Source organism: Lupinus angustifolius, unplaced genomic scaffold (genome assembly GCF_001865875.1).
Source record: "Lupinus angustifolius cultivar Tanjil unplaced genomic scaffold, LupAngTanjil_v1.0 Scaffold_120_19, whole genome shotgun sequence".
In the NCBI taxonomy this organism is placed as follows: Eukaryota; Viridiplantae; Streptophyta; class Magnoliopsida; order Fabales; family Fabaceae; genus Lupinus; species Lupinus angustifolius.
The window spans coordinates 68,766-88,431 of NW_017725030.1; the positions used below are offsets into that span (position 1 = coordinate 68,766).

General features: G+C 35.4%; 2 protein-coding genes across 3 annotated transcripts; one reads left to right on the forward strand and one right to left on the reverse strand.

Annotated features, from left to right (window-relative positions):
• The first annotated feature begins 382 nt into the window (after positions 1-382).
• LOC109339912 lies at positions 383-10,261 on the forward strand. Its single transcript, XM_019577444.1, has 14 exons — positions 383-688; positions 1,486-1,544; positions 2,102-2,219; positions 2,658-2,731; positions 2,928-2,996; positions 4,275-4,883; positions 5,505-6,034; positions 6,259-6,323; positions 6,820-6,899; positions 7,207-7,311; positions 7,660-7,799; positions 8,714-8,836; positions 9,635-9,787; positions 9,870-10,261. Exons 1-14 carry the CDS (start codon positions 463-465, stop codon positions 10,006-10,008), a joined length of 2,490 nt encoding a protein of 829 aa, XP_019432989.1. The 5' UTR covers positions 383-462; the 3' UTR covers positions 10,009-10,261.
• A 715-nt stretch (positions 10,262-10,976) lies between these two features.
• LOC109339913 (calmodulin-binding receptor-like cytoplasmic kinase 2) lies at positions 10,977-19,340 on the reverse strand. Of its 2 annotated transcripts, none has more exons than XM_019577446.1 (6): positions 19,042-19,340; positions 17,811-18,040; positions 12,484-12,652; positions 12,295-12,384; positions 11,867-12,168; positions 10,977-11,565 (listed from the first exon to the last, which is right to left on the reverse strand). In XM_019577446.1, the coding sequence occupies exons 1-6, from the start codon at positions 19,277-19,279 to the stop codon at positions 11,305-11,307; spliced, it is 1,290 nt and encodes a 429-aa protein (XP_019432991.1). In that variant the 5' UTR covers positions 19,280-19,340; the 3' UTR covers positions 10,977-11,304. The 2 variants fall into 2 exon arrangements, with proteins under 2 accessions (XP_019432991.1, XP_019432990.1); XM_019577445.1 differs by having other exon boundaries at positions 17,811-18,052.
• Between the last annotated feature and the right edge of the window lie 326 nt (positions 19,341-19,666).

The following is a 19,666-nucleotide window of genomic DNA, read 5'->3' on the forward strand; positions in this document are numbered from 1 at the left end:
TTAAATGAATTAACTCTTTCATATTTAAAATTTGACTTATTAAATTTATGAATGTTTTCAATTATAAGTATAAACCTATGTAGTTAAACAGTTAATTTTTTACATATTATATATAAATAAATTTTACTTATAATCATTATATATATATATATTATATGAATATAATATATATTTTACGTTTAAATTAAATAATTATTTAAAAGTTTCATTTCTACATATTATATATGATTAGGAATGCATGCTAATATTGGATAAGTCAACTTCAGCCTAACAAAACTGTGGACTCAAGTAATTTCCACTTTCCTAGCAAGTTACCAAAATTTTCTTTTCTTTTTCTTTTGCTTATTTTAATATTTAGCTTATATTTCGTTAACAAACTTGTTTATTACTTGAGTTAATTAAATTAAATTCACTAACACTGATAAATCATAATCCTTCACTCCCTTGCTTTCTTCCTAGTCCATGGTTTTGAGACAACATCGTCTAGATTACAAAAAAATGTCTTTCACTTCGATTCTATGGTGTCATCTCAATTTGATTCTTCTAACTACTTTGTTTCTCTTTCCTTGTTCATTCGTTCTCAGTTCTGAAAATGATGGAGTTAGCACTCGTAATAATTTCTACACTGTTTCCAGCTTCAGTTATCCTCATACTACCCTTAGGCCCTTTGATTGGCGTTATATCAGAGGTGGGTAACCCAATTGATCGTGACCCATTTGTTTAATTCATTGAATTTGCCTTCTTTTTCTTTATGATGATGCATTTATGTGAGTGTTGTTTCATGGGTCGAATTGAATTTTGAAGTTTAGGTAAATTTGTGTGTAAAGTTATGTTTTTTTTGTTCTTTTGATATACTTAGTTTGGAATTGCCTTTTTTCATTGTTTAGTGGTTCATACTTTTCAACTTTGTTATTGGTTTGATGTGTGTTTTAGAAAATTCTTTGATTAAATATGATGAATGGAAAATAATTATACTCTATTACATGGTTAAATGTGTTGATCTTAATAAAAGTCATGTTTCTGTTAATTTTGAATAGAAATTACAGAGATAGGTAAACAGCTCTTGTTGGCAAAAAAATTGCAGCAATGATCTTCTATGGTAACAATTGGTGACATTATTAGGGCCATGACTTGATTTGCAAGATATGATATTATCTTATGATTGTAGGTTGTCATTTGTTCTCTAATTTGTGATGCATTTGAATAATGTCTTGGCGAGTTACCGAGTTCTGTCTGTAATTTTGTGGTTTTTGATTTGTGAGTTACTCTGACGTTTCTTTCCGGGCCAATGCTTGGCTATTCAAAAGTATTTCATTGCTAATGTGTTTATAGATTTAAACCATTGGAAAGTATGATATTGTGTTTATATCTAACTCTAACCATCTATACATGGAGTCTCTATATGAGCAAGAAATGGATAATATTCAGCTGTTTCAAGACTTATGGATAACCTTACTCGTCTCTTAATGTTTTCTTATGTTACAGTTGATATACCACCAGGTTTTTCTGCAGTGTCCGTAGCATTGAACTCAGATGTAGACGTTGTAAGTAAATCTATAATTCTTTTTAGATAGAAGCACCTTAGGGTTCGTTTGCGAGTTGAATTTTGGAAGAGAATGAAGGGAAAATGAAGACTTCAAAACTATGAAATACACTTGCAAGATAGCTCTGAACCCTTCCTTTTACTTTCCTTCTCCACCAAAACCCAACTCAGGCCCTTAGAATATTTGATGCTTGTTTTTTTTGCTAGAATTTTCCTTTGGATTAGATTTACTTCATTGCTTATATTTTGGTATTCCTTTTGTTTTATAATGCCACATATTACACTAGCTAGTAATGTAAATGATTTAGATCTCTTGATAAAAATCCTGTATTATCAATTATATGCCTTTCTAAAAAAATTTCTTTGTTATATATTCAAATTTCTCTTGCTTAAAATTTATTTTCCTGTAGTTATCCAAATTATTATTTATCCATTAAAACGGCTTAGTTGATGGTTGTTTGAGAGCAAAATTGTGTGAAGAACCTGATATCAGCTTTATGTTTGATCAGCTTTGTTTTATTTGCCTCTCTCATTTGTTCGTAAATACATTGTTTTCAGGATATTTCAAGAATTGAAAAAGTTCCAAAAAGCGCACTACCAATAATATGCTTTAGGGATGGCAGCCCTCCTCTACCAGATGTCTTAAACATATCCCTCAAGGGTTCACCTGTCTCAGGTAGAAGCCCTACTGCCTCACTTAAATTAATTCAACCGAAGTTAATCGAACTTTTATAAACTCAAATTTCAGCACATAAATTATATCTCAAACTTATTTATGATATTTATAAACTTGTTCCAACATTTTTATCCATCAACATGATAGAACCTTGGGATCCTCAGTAAGTTCCTGCAATGGACTAACGGATTAATAAAGAACTCATGAATGTGTAATGTTTTCTTCATTTCTTAGTGTTTCACTTATTTTTAAACCACCGAGACAGTACTCCTTCACTTGTTCACTCTTTCGTTCTGTATCTCCTTTCTGATCAAGAAAATGGGACAAGTTTTTTTGTTGTTGTCGATGAAACTGTCTAGTATAATTACTTTTTTCCTCTTCTAGTAACATTACTTTCTCTATCCAATAAAATAGTAATCTGTTGTTTCATTTCTTTAGGAATAAATGGTCTTGATGTGGAACAGTGCTTTCCAATGCAGAAAAACATCACAATGAAATTGACAAACAAGCAGGTATTCTTTATTTACCTATATTGGTATTGTATCTTCAAGATCAGTGTCTCATTTTCTTTGATGCGTATAACAACATAGTAATGTCTACCATAATTTTAAAATTCCTTTATTACTAGTAGGAAAGGATTGGTTCACAAGTGGTTTTGCTTGTCCATTTACACTATCATAGACAATAAACAAAAGAATTATTGTTCAGATATTTCCAGGTGCTTGGTACATTGGTCTTTTCAATGGCATTGGTGCTACAAGGACACAATCGAAGATGGTATGGTTTACTATCCAAACCTTACTTTTGCTCTTAAGAAATCTGGATATTCCAAGTATTGTTCATCACTCGTTGCAACTATTGTTTCTGACTTTTTTTTGCATTCTGATGCTACTAGAACTGCTATTGTATTGAAGCAGCTAGTACCTATTCACATACTGCACATAAATAAATGGGTTTATTATTATTTTTAAACCTGATTTTGACTGTACTATGTGAGGTTGTTATTATTTCCCTCCCAATTTATTCAATACATTTTCGATGAAAGTCTTGCACACTAATAGTATTATTAAGGTTCTGGCTAACTAGTGTTCACTGGCCATTGATTAAGGTTTAATAAACTAAATGTTAGAGCATTGGTTGGCAAAGAATATTCATATTATTATTGTTAGAGGGTGAGTCTCAGCCAACTAGGCTGGAGGCTCGTGCACTAGGCCGCTTTTTTAGTCATAATGGTAGAAATTTGATCCATTGATTTCTACTAGTAAATCTTCGTTGGTATAGGATAATTTCTTTAATTTAATAAAGGCTTATCTATTGTAATGATTTTTTCATAATGGGGTTTCTTTGTCAGATATGAAAAGGAATTTGGGAGTTCTTTTAACATGGTTTTTTGTTTGTACATTTTTCACATTTCGTTTGTTTTTACCTAGTTTTCTGTTTGATCTGTTCTTTATTCTCTCATAATGAACTCTTTTATCCCAGAAAATTTTGAGGGTTGTCATGACCATCATGAACTAATGCTGACACACAAAACCATGTAAATCTGCCTCAATTGATTTGGTACTATTAGATTGATCAACATACTCCATATTCTCAATAATATTTTTGTAGAAGTGAGTGCTCAAATGAGTGGTTGAAATTGATATCTGGTTAACTAAATCAGTTGATTTCCTTCATGATCTTATCTTGGCATTTGAATCAAATTTGTCTCATTTTGACAAGACTGTTTAGTACACCACTTCTATATATAGACTCACTTTCTTTTTCTTAAGTCTAGTGAAAAAAATGATTTAAAAAAAAAGAACTAAGTGGGCTTTAAGGCATTGGAGTAGCTTGCTATTCATGGAATGGTTTCTTACATCAGATGTACTTAATAAATACTCCTTCCTGATTCTCAGATTGGACAGATTCTCAAATATTGATTTCTGTCTTTATTAATGCAGCCTTTCTCGAAAAAAAACTTCCTTTTCCATTTCACTCATTCTTTCTCTTATCAAAGTTCTCAATGCATTGACTGCATATGGATAAGTAATAGTTACTTCTCTGTCTCTGCAGATTATCCGTGGCCAACAGTACTCCTTCAGTGCCAATGTAAGCGTGGTTGCATGCATAAATTCAATGATGATGGGGGAGTTCTGTAATAATACTGTCTATCCACTTTCATGCACAACATATGAGGTCTATAAATCCAGTGCTCCGAAAGATACAGTGACGCAGCCATTGATGGAAAATGCAATAACCTGCAAAAGTAACTTCGACACTTTTTGTGTTGAGGAAGGTGTAATAAACACTTACTCCTTGGATGTAACAAATGTGGTGGAAGAATTGACTATAAATGCAGTAAATATCAGATTCAATAACACACCTCCGAATAACGCTTCAAGTGCAAATGATTTTAAGTTAATGTGTTTTGCTCGCCATGGTGCAATGCCTTCTGCAAGTTTGCATGATTATTCTAGTGATTTAACTAAAGGCCCTCTGATTATTCGGTCACCATTGATTGGTCAACTGTACATTATTGTTTCACCATTCAATCTTACAAAAGAGTTTGGAGGGACTCAGGGTCGCGATGTAAAAGTTTGCTATTCATTGGAGTCACAAGTGCTTCAGTGCCCACTTGGGAAAGCTGGACCAAATTGCACAATGGGTAGCTACACACTTCAGGTATTATTTATTGAAAGATGTGTCTCTGCCTCTATTTTTCTTATATGCTTTCACTTCTAGTGCTTTATTTATAATATGAAAGTTAACTCTTAAATTATGTCAGTGTGAGATTTATATCTTGATTATTAAAAAACATAGATCTAAAACTTGGAAAGATTAAAAAAGAAAATTAATATAAAACTTTTGGTAGAAAATAAAAAACTGACGATGTCTAATTTACAACTCAGAATCCATCAGATGTTAGCAATTTGCAGAAATAGGAATGTCCCTTGTTTAAGTGCAGATATCAGCATAAATGTAATGTTTGTCTTTTGGGAGTCCTGTTTCTTGTTTTTTTTTCCTGGGATAAACTGAACTTATTGTTTAGAAAAGCCAAAATTTGAACTATTTTATCTCTAATCTGAAAAATAAAGATTGAAGAACTTGTTCAACATATTAATTTTTCTCATGGACAAATCAAAATAATGAAGTTTTCACTAAGGAAATACTTCCCAACTGTTATTTTGATGTTCTTTTTAAGTTGAAGAACACCCTTTGGTAGAATCAGCTATATATCCTTATACTTAAAGATATTTACTTCCAGGAATAAGTTATTGACAAGATAATAATGGTTGTCTGCAGACAGTTCTAAGTAGAGGTTCAAGACCCTTTGAATCATATTACTTACCTATCGGTGAAGGAGCCTCTTCTGCCAATTTTCCTCTTGAGCCACTTCTAAACAACTCATCAAATGAAGGACAAACTGATGGCATCTGGACTTACTTTACGTTAGACATTCCTCGTGGTGCAGCTGGACGAAATATTCACATTCGGCTATCCTCAGATGTGAAGATCAGATATGAAGTTTATGCTAGATTTGGTGGATTACCTTCTCTTGATAACTGGGACTATTATTATGCCAACAAGACAAGGAAGAGTGACCAATCCATGTTTTTCATGCTATATCATTCAAGTGATGACAATGTTGATTTTTACATTATTTATGCTAGAGAAGGAAAATGGGGTTTTGGTCTAAGACATGTTAATACCAGCGGTTATTCTTCAAAAGGGCAAACTGCTATGTCTCTTTCACTTGAAGGATGCCCGAAAGGATGCTCCTCTCACGGGGAGTGTAGATATTCTTTCGATGCCAGTGGATTGACATCCTACAGGTTTATGTTAAACCCTATGCTTGTCTTAATTCATCACATCGGTTATGCTTCATTTGTTTTCTTTAAATTGCTAAAAAAATAACCATAAATGTCCTCTGTATTGACTGGATGTTGTGTATGATAATAGATGCTAAGTTGCATAGTTTTCGAGATTGCATGTTTGTGGTTGTTTTGTGACTTTCCAAGGAAACTTACCATTTTTAATGCTTGATTATTGGCTTCAGCTTCTGCTCTTGTGACCGAAACCATGGTGGCTATGACTGTAGCATTGAAATTGTATCACATAAAGGTGATTGCTCCTTTTAGAAGTTGATAAAATTTGGTGTTTCCAATGCAATTATCTTGTTTCAATTTTTATTTGCACCCCCTTCCTTTCTCTGTCATGTTATTTTAATATAGTTTCCTAGCGACTATTTATATCAGAAAAGAACTCTATTAAATGATAGTATCCAGCAGAGAAACCAAACTATATAATTTATGGACATATTCTAATCAACCATTTTCTTGTTTATTATTTCCATTTTATGATATATTTGTAGTAATTTGTTGCTATTAATACCAGAATATTATGAGTGAAGTAAATAATGTAGTCCATTGGAGTCAAGTTTAACTTAGCAACTTTGATCTACATTTATAAAGTTAAAATCCAAGTATGCTTTACTTTGTTTTTCCATTTGGTTTTGTCAAATTTTGAGATTTTATATATACATTTTTATATTTAGGATATGCTCCAAGTCATTATCTAGTTTTCTGTTCTTTAATTGAGTTATGGAAAATTTATGTAGGACATATAGTGCAATCAATTTTTCTCATTGCATCAAATGCTGCAGCCATACTTCCTGCCTATTGGGCTCTTCGACAGAAGGTGGTTCTTATCCTTTACTTTCTTTCCTCTTGTTATCTATGTTTTCTCCTAATAATTCGGCGGTATCATGAGATTGTACCTTTCGGCACATAGAGAATGATTGGCACTACTTAAACTTGTATATAAACTTATATGTTGAGGAGAAATCATTCTAGATATCTAGATTAACAGTGATAATGTGAGAAACAAACTGGATTTCCGAGTAGTAATATATTCACTCGGAGCAATGCTTCTAAATTTCCAAAAAACTAAATTGACTCTTATAGATTTTATGTTGACAATCGAGTCCATGGTTTCCTTTATGCAGGCGTTTGCTGAATGGATTTTATTCACATCCAGTGGAACTTCAAGTGCAATATATCATGCATGTGATGTCGGAACTTGGTGTGTTTTGAGCTATAATGTTCTACAGGTTAAATCTTTACCTTCAGTGTTCTCTCTTGCAATATTTTTTTACAAGTATTTGGAACTAAAATTGTTGCTGAGATGCGATAGCCAAAAATGTTATGCCACTTGCATATCTTTTACAAGCTTCAACTATCCTCTTTAATCTATGTTCCTAATAGGATTTAGGTTCTAATGGTGCCGCGGATGCCCAAGCCTCGGTGTAAATCACAGTAGCATGTATACATGCTCAGATGAGAAGCTAAAAGATGACTTAATTCAAGATATTGGGATCTAAAAATGAAACACACAATGATATTCTTGTTTTTTTTAATCCCCTGCAAATTTACAGTAGCTTTTTATATCAATATTTCAGTTCATGGATTTCTGGCTCTCGTTCATGGCCGTGATTAGCACTCTTGTATACCTAACTACCATTAGTGAAGTACATAAGAGGACGATCCACACAGCTGTTTTTATCCTCACCGCCCTCCTTGCTGCAACTAAGGCAACCAGGTATGCTGAACTGGTAGACAAACAAATGTAGCTCACACACACATATGAGTCATGTTAACGAGTTCCTAACGGTATTGGTTAAGGAATCCAAAAATAGAAATAATGCATTAAAAGCCGCATATTATAAATTTTGATGTATTTGGAATCATCATTTTCAAATGAAAATCTTCTATATTTAATTCATTAACCAGTCGTCTAGTGCACCCTAAGCACTCATTAACATTCCCTAATATATATATATATAGGAAGTGACTCATATGAGAGCAATGTGCTATTATGAGAAATGAGAACAATTAACATTGACCATTAGATCTTATTTGAATGATCAAGATTAATATATACATGCACATGGTGATCACGTGACTAATAACTAACTTTTAAGTTTTAATCCTAATCATTCATGATTGGTTGTAAGACATAAATTTATTATTCTCACTTTTTATATGAGAATTGTTCTCACTTGAGTCACTTCTTGTATGTATATATAGGAAGTGATTCAAGTGAGAACAGTTGTTCTTATATGAAATCAGAACAATTAATATAGACCAGTGAATCTTATTTGAATAACAAAGATTAAAAGATAAATAAACATGACTTTTTTAAGTGATCATGCTATCATTAATTAACTTTTATATATACACTCGATCAAGTGAGGGGACTTTTATAGATGAGGGTGATGAGTAAATATTTACCATTAGATCTGACCATGATCAGTTAAGATTAAAATTCTCATTCTCACGTAAAGAAGTCATGTCACATGCATTTATTCTCTAATCTTAACCATTAATAAGCTTTAATGATGTTCTCATCTAATATGCTCCATATATATGTGTGTTAAATATATTTAAAGTTTTGTTTATTTATCTTTTTTTGGCAAAGAGATTTGCTCATTTTATCTATATTGAAATGTGCAGGTCTTCCAATATTGTGCTTGTAATTGTGTTTGGGGTTGTTGGCCTTCTTATTGGATGGTTGATAGAGATGTCATCAAAGTATAGTTCCCTTTCGATAGGATTCTCACTAAATTTCCTTCAAAGGTGAGATCTCTGTGCTTAATGAATTAATTGGAGGGCAACATAGTAGTAGTTGATGGTGCAATTTGTGCGCAATATCGAGTTTTATAGCTGATAATACCATGATCTTTGGAACCCCGTCGTAAATTGCCAAGTTGACACAATACTACTGTTTTCTCTTTTCTTCAAATCATGGTTTGGCTCATATGCATGTAGTCACTGATTTTCTCTCTGGAACCCCGTAGTAGGGTTTATTGTCAGTCATTTTTGCTGAAACGCTTAGAAATTAGGTAATGATACCTTCAAATAGGTCTGTTTTTAATTCATGGCCTGATTACAGTTTTATGTTTTTAGACTGTCTTTTCATTATAGGGAAATGGTAAACCATAGGATTTTAGCTAGGTGGATGGATCGGAGAAGTGATTCAAATGTTATTTGTGATAGAAATGTTTGTGAAAAATTCATTTTATAGGTATAAGACCATGATGCTTTATGGTATTAAATGTTGGATGGTAAAAGGTCAACAAGAGCATATGGGGAAGTTGTGTTGGATGAGAGGTCATACAAGGCAAGATAGGATATGATTGAATGCATTGCAGAAAAAGTATGGGTAGCACCTAATGAAAATATGGTAGAATCTTGTCTTACATGATTTGGCAATATGAGAAAACCATTAGAAGCCTCCATGTTGACGTCGTTAGGTCCATGTTGCTGACCTCATCTTATGTAAAAAACTGTTTTTATTGTTGTATGTGCTTGGAAGATGAATAAGTCCTAAAAAATATATCTAAATATAGCGATCATTGTAAATTTCTACTGCAGTTCGCAGACTATAAAACAACGGCTCCGTGATCTTGTGAAGAAAACTTTGCGACGATTCCACTGGGGTTTCGCATTGGCTGGTTTTGTTACGTTGGTCATGGCAGCATCAAGCTGGGTACTTGAAAACAGTCAAACCTACTGGTTTTGGCATAGGTATTACAATGTTACTGCTCTTTTCTCTATCTTTGTTTATCTGTCTTCTATGTCTCATGTTTGCTCTTTTAAATGTTTACAGCTTTTGGCATGCTACTATATACACATCTTCTTTCTTCTTCCTTTGTTCAAAAGTGGATACTGTCCCTCCCGAGAATCAGCCACCTTCAACTGACAACTATGCATTGACTCGTCAGGATTCATTTCCGCGAAGTGGTTAGAAGAACATGCATGAAATTGGTGCAAAAAGGAATGAGGTAGGACTAATAAGAATTTAATTTTGCTAAGGTGACACAAAAATGTTAGGCTGGTGGTATGGTATAGGTGAAAGATATGGCTTCTGATTAGAACTAGAAATTAATATAGGATTGAATTGTGACTTTGTGAGTCCGAAGATGTTACTTAAAAGTGATAAGCAAAGCACTCTCTTGTAAATTATTTTTTCCCACAATGAATTGCTTATGGCATTCTTTATAGGTATTATTTTTCCCATAAATGTTTGTACGTGATAATTGGTTGAAACAACAATACAATATTATTCTCTAATATCTATTTCTTTAATATGTGGTTCAGTTTGGATTGGTTCTAACTATTCCTAAATTTCTAAAACTATGAACCACCACGCTTTATTGTTTAGTTTGATCCCACCAAGTTGAAGATTTAAACTGGATTTGATTACACTCCTAGTAATAAGGTAGGAGAAAGAATAAAATAAAGGGGATAAATTTAGTCATGGGGCGAAAAGAGAAGGGCTTAAGGTCAGAGATTTGGTCATGTAAACAAATTGGAAGGTTAATAGCCTTTGAATTTAATATATTAAGTGATTTCAGGAAGAGAAAAAACAACTCTACATAACTTAATGGTCTTGTTATTTGAGTAACTTTAGTCTTCCTAATATTTTTACATAAAAAACTCAGAAGCTTAAGTGAAAGATTATATCATGTAATAATGTATTGGGAATATAAAAAGCATCCAATTATTTCTGATCTAAAGGCTAGAATATCAAAAGAATTTCAAATTATTCTTTCTATAAAATACCTCTACTACTGCATTGTATTCTAAAGTTCTTATTAGACAAAAATACTCATACTCTCCATTTGCGCATAAGGATGGATGTTGATATGTTTAAACTATAAAAATGTTACAACTTTGTCCAAGATTTGATAATTTTTTATTATAAAAGGGTATATAATAAGAAAGAGAAATTGCATGGCTCTCATTTCCTTTATAAGATAAGAAGTTATCAAATATTAAAATGACACTGTAGATAGGTAAAAGAAATATACAAACAAGGAAAGCAAAGCACTCATTATATGCTCCCTAGTTCCTATACACAAAGCCAAAACTCTTATGAACAAATTCCACACAATAAGAATTCTACCTACTTCCCATATGCTTATACTGCTTGATCAGTATATAGAAGAATGGTTACTTCCTGATGCCAATGTTTGCCTTCAAATTTACATTCTTTAATGCAAGTTTTCTCACCTGAAAATGAATTTTAGCCTTCTCAGTCTTTACTCTTTAGTTGAAGCGCTTCGTTGTGAACTGGTAGAAAATGAGCGAAACTCAGAAGCCGATAGCTCTCTGTAATGCTTACGGATGGTCCAAAGGATCTCAGCACATCTCTTCATATTAGGCCTGTTTTGTCTTTGAGGTGCCAAACACTGTAAAGCAAGTTCAAGTATCTTTTCTAAGGCCAGAGAATTTGCTGCAGTTTGATCTAGTTTTGGGTCCAAGACGGAGATGGCCTCTCCCTCAATAAACCTCTGCATAGCCTGCACTTAAAGGTAATTGGTTACAATAAGGAATCTATCTTTCTTACCTGCTAAAGTTTTGAACCAAATGTTTTTCATACAAAGATATGAAGTTGTTGATGATGTTTTATGCTATGTAATTACTTCTGCAACTATCAATGATAATAAGCTAGAAGTTCAACTTATAGACGAATGCTGACAGAAGTCTGATTGATTAAAATGGAAAGATGCAAAGAAGCTAAACTAGATTCATTTGATAATATGAGACAGGCATGACATAAGTAGTGACAGCTTATTTAAAATGAAGGAAAATACTACACACCCATTTTGCTGTTATTCGCTCCTTGAGTTCAAATTTTGGTTCAATGGGACGTCTCCCCGTGACAAGTTCAACAAGCAAAACACCAAATGAGTACACATCACTCTTTTCGGTTAGTTGATAAGTTCTCAAGTATTCAGGATCCAAGTAGCCAGCTGTTCCTTTAACTTGGGTGGATACATGGGTCATGCCAGAGTCAATATCAGGTGCTTGTCTAGAAAAACCAAAGTCTGTTACCTTAGCTCTAAGTTTTTCTGTTATGAGAATGTTGGAAGATTTTATGTCTCTATGAATAAGTGGACGATCTGCATAGGAAAAACAATATACATGCCTATCAGATTCTTTGCAGTGTTCTACATGTTGCATGAAGGACAAACACAGATGAACTTTGCCATTACTGAAATGTTTGCTTGATGAGAAAATACTTTTACCTATATACATATGAAGATAGGTGATTGCATGAGCCACATCAATTGCAATGTCTAGTCGAGAAGCTAGGTCCAGAATGCTTCCATGATTGCCTGTAATAATTCTTTGATCAAGTTATAGGCACTAAAAGCAACTTAAGTAAAAGGGAAAACCTCAAAAGCATAGTATAGCTAAAAAGATGAGAAACTCACAATCTAAATGTTCTCGAAGTGTTCCGTTTGGAACATACTCCACAACAATAATTCTTTCATCTTCTTGCTCCAAATACCCATAGAACTTGACCAGGTTCAAATGTTCTACCCGTGACAGGGTTTGAACCTCGCTCTGGAACTCAACACCCAAATGCTTCTCATTTACACTCTGCAAAGTAATTCAACTAACTATTAGAGAACCATTCAGTTCAGATTAGTTAGAATCAAAATAGTGTAGAAGGTTCCAGACTCATGAAGAAGAAGTTAGTTACAGAGTTTGTTATAGGAATTAGTTGGTAGTTACCTTCTATATATAGTGTTCTACCTCTTCCTTGTAATTCATTCTCTTCTTTAATAAAAACCAGATTTCATTTCTTCTTCAATTCTCTGATTCACTTTCTCTTGGTAGTGCTACATTTACATGGTATCACGCCAACAATGGCCAACGCCGCCGACGCTGCCGGGACCTCTTCTCTTTCTCCGCCACGCTCAACCTCTGATCCTTCACCACTTCACGTTGTTTCATCACCATTAGTACTTCCTCTACCTTCGATGAAGCTCACCGACAAGAATTATCTGGTATGGCGTCACTTTATGAATGCTACTCTTACTTCAAATCGAGCAAATCGGTTTGTGCTCGGTACCGAAATTCCACATCGATTTCTTAATGATGATGATCGGCTAATCAATCGAATCAATCCTGCATTCCTTCGATGGGAAGAACAGGATCAAACAATATTTTCATGGATTTTGAATTCACTTTCTGAAGCTCTACAACTTAGGGTTGTAGGATGCACTCACTCATGACAACTCTGGGAGGAACTCGATGCCTATTGCAACTCACAGACAAAAGCCAAAGGAAGACAGTTACGATCTCAGTTGCGTTCTATTTCACAAGGTTCAAGTACCATTTCCGAGTATCTGATGAAGATCAAGAATCTTGTTGATGCACTCACCTTCATCGGTTCTCCAATTTCTCCTTCGGAACACATAGATTACATTCTGGATGGATTAAATGAAGAGTTTCAATCGATCATAACGTCGGTTGAGAGTCAACTAGATCTTCTTACTCTCCATAACCTAGAATCCTTCCTTCTCACTTTTGAATCCAGAATGGAAAAGAACAAATCGAAAGCTCTTTCCGATGCACTCTTTGCGAACATGGTTGTTGCTTCATCATCTTCTCCGGCTCCGATAAGCTCACAACCTCTTCCGTCGTATCTTGATGTACCTTCGTCTTCGCTGCACTATAGTTCCAGAAACGATTCACTATCTCCGGTGTCACTTGGAGGTCATGGAGGACTCGGTTCCTATTGGGGGAACTCACGTTCTCGTCGCGGAGGACGTTTTCGCGGTGGCAGAAGCTCTGGTCGACCACCATCGTCCTACTGCGAGTACTGTAGGAGGCCAGGCATGATGTTTCAGTATGTTACTATGCACCGCCTGAGTTTCTGGATGAATTAACCTACTTGCCTCCTCTGCATTTTACCAATCGTGGTCACTGGCCATCTCATAATGGGCCAAGGGTTGCTTATGCCTACCGCCCCACAACCCGTCATACTTATCCAAGAGAATCTCCTCATGTGCCTTCCCTTTACAATTCTGCACTTCCTGGACAGCATTCTTTGCTTGGGCCAGGACCAGGCCCAATTCCACAATCACAGTATAATACTCACTATACAAGGGGACAACATTATCCTTCCCATGTAATGACAGCAAGCTTGGGACCGTATGAAACCAGAAACAACATTTGGTACCCAGATTCTAGAGCAACAAATCACCTCACAGCATATCCATCTCTTGTGCATGAGTCGATTGAAAATTTTGGACCGGAACATATATACATGGGTAATGGAGTTGGTATTCCCATTACTCGCACTGGAAATTCCTATTTTGTTTCTCCTTCTAATCCAAATGCTACTATTGCTCTAAATAATTTACTCTTAGTATCCTCTATTACTAAAAACCTTACTCTCAATTTGCAAGAGATAATTCGTCCTATTTTCAGTTTCATGCTAACATTTGATTTGTCAAATCTCAGGGTACTAATGAAGTTTTGTTTCAAGGGAGTCTCACTAAAGATGATCTCTACGCATTTCATGGCTTTCGTCCAAGATATGCTTCTCATAGCTCCTTTTCTTCCTTTAATTAGGGTTGTAGGATGCACTCACTCATGACAACTCTGGGAGGAACTCGATGCCTATTGCAACTCACAGACAAAAGCCAAAGGAAGACAGTTACGATCTCAGTTGCGTTCTATTTCACAAGGTTCAAGTACCATTTCCGAGTATCTGATGAAGATCAAGAATCTTGTTGATGCACTCACCTTCATCGGTTCTCCAATTTCTCCTTCGGAACACATAGATTACATTCTGGATGGATTAAACAAAGAGTTTCAACCGATCATAACGTCGGTTGAGAGTCAACTAGATCTCCCTACACTCCACAACCTAGAATCCTTCCTTCTCCCCTTTGAATCCAGAATGGAGAAGAACAAATCGAAAGCTCTTTCTAATGCACTCTCTGCGAACATGGTTATTGCTGCTTCGCCATCTTCTCCAGCTCCGGTGAGCTCTCAACCTCTTCCGTCGTATCTTGATATACCTTCATCTTCGTTGCATTATAGTTCCAGAAACAATTCACTATCTCTGGTGTCACTTGGAGGTCATGGAGGGCTCGGTTCTCATCGGGGGAACTCACGTTCCCATCGCGGAAGACATTTTCGTGGTGGCAGAAGCTCTGGTCGACCACCATCGTCCTATTACGAGTACTGTAGGAGGCCAGGACATGATGTTTCAGTGTGCTATTATACACCGCTTGAGTTTCTTGAAGAGTTAACCTACTTGCCCCCTCTGCAATATACCAATCGTGGTCAACGACTATCTCTTAGTGGGCCACGGGTTTCACATGCCTACCGCCCCACAACTCATCATGCTTATCCAAGGGAGTCTCTTCATGTGATGTTTCTTGGATACTCTACCTCTCACAAAGGATATAAGTGTTTGTCTCCAGATGGAAAGATTTATGTCTCTAAAGATGTTCTTTTTGATGAACATACATTCCCCTTTCCACGTCTTACACCATCCACTTCGTCTAAAATGTGTTCTTCTTTTGATGCTCCTACATCTCATCCTGTCCCTGTTTCCAATTTCTCTCCTACTCCCTTGATAACTAATCTGCTCCCTAACACTCCTATTTCATCATCTTCTACATTACCTCCTGTTACTATCTCATCTAGTCACACTTTTTCTCAGGCCCCTATTCTGTCATCAGAGTCTCCTCCTCATCAACTTCCCTCTTCTCCTGATTTGTCTCCTGATGTCTCCACTTTACCCCGGTCTACACATCCCATGCAAACCAGATCTAAGTCAGGAATTTTCAAACCTCTTGTTCCCAGATCCTTTCTTGCTGAAATTGAACCTGTTAACACTAGAGGAGCCTTGGCCAATCCTGTTTGGCGTCAAGCGATGCAAGCTGAGTATGATGCTCTTATGGGTCTAGAGCCATGGGCTTTAGTTCCTTTACCCCCTAACAAGCAAGCTATTGGCTGCAAATGGGTGTTCCGGATTAAAGAAAATCCTGATGGAACTATTCACAAATATAAGGCACGACTTGTTGCTAAAGGGTTTCATCAGAAGTTTGGAGTAGACTACACTGAAACCTTTTCACCGGTAGTTAAACCTGTTACTATCAGAGTTCTCCTCACTCTTGCAGTCTCTTATCAGTGGCCTATTGAACAGCTTGATATTAACAATGCCTTTCTAAATGGTCTCCTTAATGAAGAGGTGTACAATCAACAACCTACGGGTTTTCAGCACAGTGATAAAACATTGGTCTGCAAATTGCATAAGGCTATCTATGGTCTCAAACAAGCACCCCGACAATGGTTTGAAAGACTCAAGAGATCTCTACTTCAGTTTGGGTTTTACTCATGCAGGTGTGACAACTCTTTGTTCATTCACACTTCATCCGACTTTAAGCTATACGTGTTAGTTTATGTGGATGATATGATAGTCACTGGTTCATCTCCTTCAATGGTCTCTAAAGTGATTAAAGATCTTAGTACCACATTTGCTCTTAAGAAACTCGGAAAATTGGACTACTTTCTTGGAATTGAAGTCAAGCATCTTTCCGATGGAACCTTACTCATGTCTCAAACCAAATATATTAGAGATCTCTTAGCAAGAGCTAATATGGATACAGCAAAACCAATGCCATCACCTATGGCTAGCAATTGCAAACTTTCACAAGAAGGAAATGATCTCTTTGAGGATCCTACTTTTTATAGATCAATTGTTGGAGCTTTACAATATGCTACTGTCACAAGATCAAATATAACATTTAGTGTCAACAAAGTGTGTCAGTTTCTTGGAAAATGTCTTCAATCTCATTGGACTGCTGTTAAGAGAATTCTAAGATATTTACAAGGCACAGTCAGCTTTGGCTTAACTATTAGGAAAGTTCATAATCACACTCCATTAGCGCTTTCTGCTTTTTGTGATGCTGATTGGGCATCTGATATTGATGATCGGAAGTCTACCTCAGGTGCATGTATCTTTTTGGGTCCAAATTTAGTTACTTGGTGGTCTAAAAAGCAACAAACAATATCTAGATCAAGCACAGAAGCAGAATACAGAAGTCTAGCTCTTGCTTCTCAAGAATTGATGTGGATAGAATCACTTCTAAGCGAACTCAAACAACACTACAGAACTCCTGTTGTGTTTTGTGACAATCTTAGCACAATTGCCATGTCACACAATTCTGTGTTACACAATAAGACCAAACACATTGAACTAGACTTATTTTTTGTTCGAGACAAAATTCAGAACAAAACTCTAGTCGTCAAGCATGTCTCTTCGATTTATCAAACTGCAGACATTCTCACAAAACCTTTAAGCAACTCTCAATTCATGAGTCTCAGAAATCAACTCCAAGTCAAAGACTATTTCAACATGATTAAAGAACCTTCAGGTTCAGGGGGGAATATTAGAGAACCATTCAGTTCAGATTAGTTAGAATCAAAATAGTGTAGAAGGTTCCAGACTCATGAAGAAGAAGTTAGTTACAGAGTTTGTTATAGGAATTAGTTGGTAGTTACCTTCTATATATAGTGTTCTACCTCTTCCTTGTAATTCATTCTCTTCTTTAATAAAAACCAGATTTCATTTCTTCTTCAATTCTCTGATTCACTTTCTCTTGGTAGTGCTACATTTACACTAACCAATAAGGCAATATCTTTTGGATGCTTATGATCACTAACATTCTCATTATACCTAAGTAGTGACACACAAATAAGCAAGGGAATATGCTAAAACAATTGACATAACCTTCTTCGCACGCTTCACTGCAACTACAGTTCCATTGAGGAGTTTGGCCTTGTATACTGCACCAAAACCACCTTGGCCAATCTTGAAAGAAGGAGAGAAGTTTCTTGTGACTTGGAAAATTTCCTCCATGGTGAACTTCACAATGGCAGGCTCACCCTGGATTGAGTTATGTAAAGTGATGCTGACACCTCGACTTGAGCCACGCGCTTTGTGACTCCCAGATCTTGAAGCTTCCGAAGCAACTAAGGAAAAAATAGAACACCTTATTTTAATTTATTCATCCCGTTTGATAAACATCAACATAAATCTACCTAGAGCACCACTTCAAAATCTGTCGGTTTTTCTCTCTACTGTATACATATATAGAAAGGTCCTAAATTGTGAATTACATCATTTGATGCAGCTACAATTAGCATTTAAAGTTACTGGCACCACAACATTTTTCCGTAATTGTAATGTGAGTCCAAAGCATAGAGAATTACCATAACAAAACAGTGATCAGGAACATTGGACTGCATTATAGCTGCATCCAGCTACAATGGACCACACTATATTCAAAAACAATTTTTGGTAACAAATAAATTGCACCACAATGGTAATAGTCGGCAATGACTATAATCACAGCCGTCACGACTGCATCATAAACATTAAGCACTGATGAAGAGTTTAATCATCTTCTGGCTTTGAGAATAAGCAACCTTAATGACTCAATACAGATGGTCATTATTTTTTTGGTATTATCAAGAGTATCCTATCACTTTTTAGGTAAAGAACTATTCTCTTTCGGGGTTTATGGCTGCTCCTCCTAACAAGTATCACTCCCAAGAATCGAACCCTCAACCTTGGAGATCTACTATGGCCTTGTTGGTAGATAGCCACTATTTTGAAAACACCTAACCAAATTCGCGACCCCATTATCGAAATCACAAGCCAGATCGAACTACCATTGAGAACTAAAGTGATTATAAGCTTCTAATTGTTGACGAGTCAAACCAAAAAATCCATAACCAAGTCAATATTTGTTAACTTTTCAACCATGTACTATGAACCCAAAAATCCAAAGCTTATTTTTTTATTAAAAAATGAAGCTTTTCAAAACCTGAGACCCAAAAAACAAAGAAGCACAAACACTTAATTCACGAACAATAACTACAAATAAAAGTTTACCGTTGTTGTTGTCCTCAAATTGAAAAACACTAAAAACAAAACAAGAAATGAAAAACTAAATTACCAGATGAAGATTTGAACTCCTCAGAATCCACAAAGCTCTTGGAATTGTTCGTATCCGGTGGCGTAAAGCACGCTGTGAAAATTCCGATGACTGACATGACGGTGGCAGCCATGGGATTCCGGCGGCTGACTTTAGAAGAGTTGTGACCGGAAGTGGGAGAGTACCCGAGGTGTTCCGGCGTGCTACGGTGGCCGAAGCTTCCGTTCCTGCGGTTAGTAGTTGGGGCGGGGCTCTTCATTTTTTGGAGAGAGAAAATAGACAAGTAGCAGGAACGTTAGAGAGAGAAAGAGTGGCGTCAACTGTATTGAAAGTGAAGATCAACTACCTGGATTTTTTTATTGTTTTAGCATACATTATCAATTATTAATTTACATTATTTATATTATTTTCCAAATAGTTGATGGTGAATAATATCTATATCTATACTTCTATACTATATATAAAGTCAAAACATCTTATAACTACTTACATATGGTATAATTTTTTTGTATATTTTACCCTCTAATTAACTATTACTATAATGTTTTCTCACATAATAAAAGAAATATTAGTGGAAGTTAAAGTAAGTTACATGCACAAAAAATATCAAAACACCAATATAATTTTTAATGTAAGTTTTAGTAAT